Source organism: Gossypium hirsutum, chromosome A06 (assembly GCF_007990345.1).
Source record: "Gossypium hirsutum isolate 1008001.06 chromosome A06, Gossypium_hirsutum_v2.1, whole genome shotgun sequence".
In the NCBI taxonomy this organism is placed as follows: Eukaryota; Viridiplantae; Streptophyta; class Magnoliopsida; order Malvales; family Malvaceae; genus Gossypium; species Gossypium hirsutum.
The window spans coordinates 51,899,666-51,906,680 of NC_053429.1; the positions used below are offsets into that span (position 1 = coordinate 51,899,666).

Below are 7,015 nucleotides of genomic sequence, written 5' to 3' on the forward strand. Positions count from 1 at the left end.
GAGATGTCAATCTAGGATCTCTGTCAGATATGATAGAAACTAGTACTCCGTGCAGTCTCACAATCTCAGCCACATACAACTTGGCCAATTTTTGCAGCGAATAATCAGTGTGGACCGGTATAAAATGGGCAGCTTTCATTAGTCTGTCTACGATAACCCATGCCGAATCCTTCTTAGCAGGTGTTAAGGGTAGCCCACTCACAAAATCCATGGCTACCCTTTCCCACTTCCAGAGTGGAATCTTAATTGGCTGCAATAACCCAGAAGGCAGTTAATGTTCAGCTTTAACTTACTGGCAAGTCAAGCACTTGCTCACGTAATCGGTAACTTCGTGTTTCAATCTAGGCCATCAATACAGCTCACGAAGATCTTGGTATAACTTGTTTCCGCCAGGATGCATAGCATATGGACTACTATGCACCTCTTACAGTATAGACTGCCTCAAATCAGAATCCCTCGGTATACAAACTCTTCCACAGAAACACAATACCCCCTCACTATTTAGCCAAAAATCCACAGTCTCACCATTCTAAACTTGTTGAAAGCGAGAAACCAGTGACTCATCTAACAACTGTTTATTCTTAATTTGTTCAGTCCACGTCGGTTTCACTTGAAGCTCAGCCAATAAACTACCATCATCAAACAGGCTGAGACGAGCAAACATTGCTCTCAAATCAGATATAACCCTCCGGCTTAGTACGTCAGCTACCACGTTAGCCTTACCAGGGTAGTACTCAATTGAGCAATCATAATCCTTAAGCAGCTCTATCCATTTTCACTGCCTAATATTCAACTCCTTCTGAGTAAGAAGGTATTTGAGGCTCTTATGATCTGTGTAAATAATGCACTTCTCACCGTATAAGTGGTGCCTCTAAATCTTTAACGTGAATACCACTGCAGCCAACTCAAAGTCGTGAGTAGGGTAATTCTCCTAGTGAGGCTTAAGTTGATGTGATGCGTAAGCAACCATTTTACCTTCCTGCATCAGCACACAACCCAATCTGATGTGCGACGCATCACTGTAGATAGTAAACTCCTTCCCAGACTCCGGCTGTATTAAGACAAGGGCCTCAGTTAGAATTTTTTTCAGTTTTTCAAAACTCTCTTATTGCCTATTAGTCCAACAAAATTGTATTCCTTTTCGTGGTAACTTAGTCCGAGGTACAGCAATTATAGAAAACCCCTCAACAAAGTGTCTATAATACCCAGCCAGACCCAGAAAACTTCGAATCTCAGAAACAGTCTTTGGTGGTTTCCAATCTAATACGGCTTCGATCTTTTGAGGATTAACCCTAATCCCCTTAGTAGATACCACGTGACCTAAAAATGTCACTTATTGCAGCTAGAACTCACACTTGCTGAACTTCGCATATAGCTGCTTCTCCCTCAAAATTTGCAAAACAGTTTGAAGATGCACATCATGATCCTCATCAGTTCTCGAATACACCAGAATATCATCTATAAAGGCAACTATGAACCGGTCCAAATAGGGTTGGAACACCCGATTCATAAGGTCCATAAAGGCTGTTGGTGCATTTGTAAACCCAAACGACATTACTAGGAACTCGTAGTGTCCATACCGAGTCCTAAATGCTATCTTGTACACATCAGCCTCCTTAACCCTTAGCTGATGGTACCTAGAGCAGAGGTCGATCTTGGAGAAAACTGAAGCTCCTTTAAGTTGAGCAAAAAGATCATCATCAATCATTGGAAGGGGGTACTGTTCTTGATCGTCAGCTTGTTTAACTGCCGGTAGTCGATGTACATGCGCATAGTCCCATCCTTTTTCTTTACGAACAACACTGGTACTCCCCATTGAGACACACTTGGTTGAATAAACCCTCAGTCCAGAAGCTCTTGAATTTGAGCCTTTAACTCTACAAGCTCCTTCAGTGCCATCCTATACGCGATGGACACCGGAGCTGTTCCAGGTAGCAACTCAATTTTGAATTCGACCTCACGGTTTGGAGGCAACCCAGGAAGCTCATTAGGAAATACATTCAGAACTTCCTTGATAGTTCTGACATCTCCCACTGAAGGACCTTTAGAATCAGAAATGCTCACATATGCTAGAAACGCCTCGCAACCCTTGCGAACCAACTTTTCGGCCCTTAATGTTGAGATTACATTAGACAGATAATTTCTTCGCTCCCCTATCATAACCACCCTCATCCTCAGTAGTCTTCAACACCATTAGCTTGGCAGTGAAATCCAAACTCGCACGGTGTTTCACTAGCCAGTCCATACCCAAGATAAGGTCGAATTCTCCAAATGGTAATTCCATCAAATTTGCTGGAAAGATTATACCTTGAACTTCTAAAGGCACGTCTCTAAACAATTTGTCTACCTTAACTGGCTGTCCCAGTGGACTTATCACAGTCATTTCACTACCCGTATTCTCAAACTGGATACCCAACATCTCAGACACAGTGCATGTAACATACGAATGCGTAAACCCAATATTAATTAAAGCAATGTATAGCATATTATGAATAAAAAACATACCAGTTATAACATCAGGGGCGTCACCATTCTGTCGACAACGAGCAGCATAAACCATAGCTGGCTGTCTCGCCTCAGTATTACTAGCACCTCTGCCCGGTGCTCCACGACTACGTCCATTACTGTATCCACCCCTTGTCTGACCACAGCCTCTCGGTGGCTGCTGGCCACCTCTCACTGGCTGAACAAACCTTTGTTCTTCAGCTTGCATCTGAACAGGCCTCTAAGGACAATTCTTGACCTGATGATCGATGGAGCCACATCTGAAACATGCCCTGGCTCGTCTCCAACACTCATCCTGGTGAGACCTTCCCCAATCCGTGCAAGTCTGCGGTCTAACCATAGTAACAGGGATTGCTCGGACCGGCCCCTCAAATCTGGCCTTCTTTATAGGTCTTCCCAAAGAACCCGAAGGCCCAGAATCCCTCTTAAATCTGCCCCTATCTTTTTCGCGGTTATGGCACATTGAGCGCTTCACATCCTCAACAATTTTTATTTTCTCAACCAAGGCAGCAAAGTCCCGCTCCCTCTGCAGAGCTATCAGCACACGCAACTCATCTTGGAGTCCATCCTCAAAACGCACACACCATTCATGCTCAGTTGTAACAATCCCATGTGTATATTGACTCAGCCGCAGAAACTCTTCCTTGTACCTTGCCACAGTCTTGTTGCCTTGGGTCAGATTTAGAAATTCCTTCCTTCGGGCGTCCACATAACTCGCCCCAATGTATTTCCCTTGAAAGGCCGCCTTAAAGAAGTCCCATGTCAAACGGTCAACCCGCGTACCATCTCTCACGGTGAGCCACCATTGGTAGGCCCCATCTCGCAGTAAAGACACTGTTCCTTTTAATTTCTGCTTCACAGTGCAATCAAAGTCGTCCATTATCCGCTCAGTGGCCTCTAACCAGTACTCTGCCACATTTGGGGCTACACTAGAAACACCCTTGAAAGTTTCCGCTCCATTAGCCAAGAGTCGCTCAGAAATTGACCCCCGGCCCACTAATCCAGTACTCGCTCCAGCAACCCTCTCTAGAACACGAAGCATCGCTTAAGATAGAGCATTATACCCTACAGCTCAATCATGAGACCCTGTCTCAATCACTGGTGATATTGGTGCCTACCTAGCAGACATGTGGCCCGACGCTGAAAACCCAGCCCTAGTGCTTCCTTAGCCTCTTCCGCGGCCTCGTGTACCCCTTCCACGAGTACCTCTTGTGCTCATATCGTTATAGCGTATTATATGTTTTGAGAGTCTTATGAATCAATTCATAATTCCAGTAATTATTAATGGATATCTTATCATTAAGTAGTAGTTAAAGTTTTGTTTCCGCAGAGCAGAGTCTCACTACAGTTTTTAGTCTTCTATTATCTCAGTTAACTCAGACTCTAGGGTATATTACCACTACTACAGTATAACATTTCAGTCCATAATAGTAAACAGTGTTAGAGAACTTACAGATTTGGCGCTAGAGACTCGGTGTGCCACACCTTCAGTGTCAACATTTTAAAACAATCCAAATTCTTTAAAATTATCCCTTTCAAAAACAATGTTTAGAAAAACTTTTGAAAACCCAATTTTGAGAAAATTTTTCAAAAACCCATTCCACAGCTGAGTTTTGCAACTTTACTCTGATACCATTAAATGTAACACCCTAAATCCTACCTAGACATTACGGTCAAATCTGGCATGTCACATTGAAAACTACGCTCAAGAACCAGTCTAGTCGATAAAAGTTTAATTCTAAGTTTCAAAGCCCTTTTTATAATTATTGTCGTTTCATCAAGAACGTTTGCTTAAAAGCTGTCTTTAGTTTATTCAGTTATTTAAAAATCACGGAAGCTTCTAAAGTTTGGATTTGATACGTGTGATTTTTTTAAAAAACGTTTATTATTTCGAAAACACGTTGTCCTATTCTAGCAGTTTGAGATAATAAAACGAAAACCTAATTAAGGAAATTAAAACTTTTAAATGGCCTTATTACATAAATAAAATCCCAAACTAAAATTTAAAATATTTAAAAACAAATCCAAATAGCAGTATTCATGTGGCCACCTCTGAGTCCCTCGCAGTTCCAAATCGTCTATGTCTGGGGATTACATGTACAGTTAAAAGAAATGGTGAGTTTGTGAAAACTCAGTGTGTAATCCCCTAACAGATAACAATAATCAGAATATGCAAAACAATCTGAGCCGTAGCCTTATTTAGTAATAGAGCAATCTAGGCTTAAGCCCTATACAGTGCCAGAGTAGGCCCAAGCCCAAAATAGAATCAATGCATAGCACATAAGTATCCCAACCCAATCCGACTAGTACACCACTCATACCAGCCAACACACCATGTGGGGATTCGATCGACCCACCCAGTCAACACATCAATAACGCAGCGAAGCTACTAATTATAGATAACGTGGCGAAGCCACTAGAATCAGAATGCATGGCAAAACCACTAGCACATAACTTCCTTCAAATCAGACCCCATCCCCATGCAGAATATCATGCCAAATATATATTATGCAATTAAAAGATCATACTCAGTCACAGTCTTACATATACCAAATACTCATCAGTCAACCTACCTTTAGGGGTATAATGGTTTCAACAATTAAGGGTAAAATGGTAATTTTACCCCTCAGGGGTATTCTAGTCATTTAGCTAATTTTGGGTGTCTCGATACATATTATGACCTTTTAGAGGGTCTACCATCACCTCCTGCAACTCAGTTAACCTACATGGCCAAAATAGTAAATACGGGCCCAAAATTTGCTACCGAGCCCAAATGGGCCCACACGCTCATGTGGCCCATCCAGCCCAAATTTAGACACGGCATCGCGAGCCTCATAGTCCAATCCATTAACTATCTCATACTGAGGATTTTACTCGTGTGGGGCCCACAAGCCTATTGGGCCCACACGGCCCATTTTGACCCATCGAGGTCCATAATGACCAAAATCGACGGAAAATCATGTGGTGGCTTCTCCAGCCTATCGCCCACTCGAATCGCCCCACGTGCATTCTCACGCTTGTGAGACCTCGAATGCTGACATTTTTGTATTTTGGCTTTTGCCGAATCACATTTAACAGGGGTGTGATTACACACCTCTTTTGGCTTTGACAGTAATTGGGTGGTGTACGATTACACACCTGTTTGCGAAAGCCTACGAATCACCCCTTGATCACCAACCTACATCATCCAAATTAATTAATCAGTCTTACAATTGCTAAAATTCGCAATATTTAAAACCACAATCAAACAGTCATCACCTACCATGATTAGATGATCTGGACTAATCCCTTCAAAATCGTCGGCCAGAACAACCCTTGCAACCAGGCGATTATCTGCACCATAATGGTTTCTTTTTAAAAGAATGTTTCCTTATAACCCATTTGAGTATTCGGTCAATACCTAAAACAAGGTGTCGAGTTTACCTTAAATGAATGACAAGAGATAGAAAAGTTCTATGGCTTCACGATCACCTTACTCCACTGAGATCCCTAGAACCATCGTATAATGCACCTCGAAGAACGAGTAAGAATTGAAATTAGCATAGATAAGAGGAAAACATAACATTCGGCTTCCCCAAAAGTAAAGTTTCAATAAACAGATTGAATACATATAGAATTGACCGAATAGCAAAAGAGGATCTTACGAGTACTTACCAATTACCAAAATATTTATGAAACTGATACCACCACACTCCAGCGTACTAAAACAATCCCACAATACCGAGTGGCAGACAAGAAACTAAAAGAAAAGAAGAAGAAGAAACTGTCGACTCAGAGAAAATTGAAAGAAAGATTGAAATGACTTAGAGAAAAAAAGAGAGACTATATTCGGCTATTTTGAAAAGAAGAGAAATAGTAAAAATGGTAAGGAAGTTAAGAATAGGGAATTCGGCAAGGTAACAAGAATGTAACCTGAAGACAATGTCGACAAAAGAAAAAGAGTCTAAATGGTCACTTGTGAAAATGTCACTAAGGAGAAAAGAAGCCAAAAACGTCAAAAGAACAAAACTCGAAATGTCAGAGAGCAAAATCGGCTTCTACACACCCACAAATTGTCGAAAAAAACACCAAATGAGTTTCTTAGCCGAATTTGCACACTCAAATTCCCCAATTTGGCTACAACTCTTCGCCTCCCCAACTCCACGATTTTCTCCCCTTATCTCTCCACCTTTTCCTCCTCCAAATCCCCAACAACCAACATCTTATCCCATGATACTCTCCCCCTTTTACCAAGTCTACAACTACTCTCTAGTGTTCGAATCCACCACAAAGACTTGCCACCCAAGTAGCAAAATAAAATCCCTATGCTTACCATGGAATTCGAACTCCTGCTCTCACCCTGCCCAGTCACGCCACTTGCCACCAAGCCACAAGATCTCTTGTGTCACAAAACAAACACAACTTAAAATATGCCCTATCAGCTAACATCCAAGTTTCCAAAAGAGAAAAAATCAAAATTTTCCAAAGGCCATACTTGAACCCAGGCTTCCTAAAAACCCCCAAATATACC

General features: G+C 41.9%; 1 protein-coding gene across 1 annotated transcript; it reads right to left on the minus strand.

Moving 5' to 3' along the window:
• Positions 1 to 2,725: 2,725 nt before the first annotated feature.
• Positions 2,726 to 3,547, minus strand: LOC107959005 (uncharacterized). The gene has a single exon (XM_016894952.1). It carries the CDS (start codon positions 3,545 to 3,547, stop codon positions 2,726 to 2,728), a length of 822 nt encoding a protein of 273 aa, XP_016750441.1.
• Between the last annotated feature and the right edge of the window lie 3,468 nt (positions 3,548 to 7,015).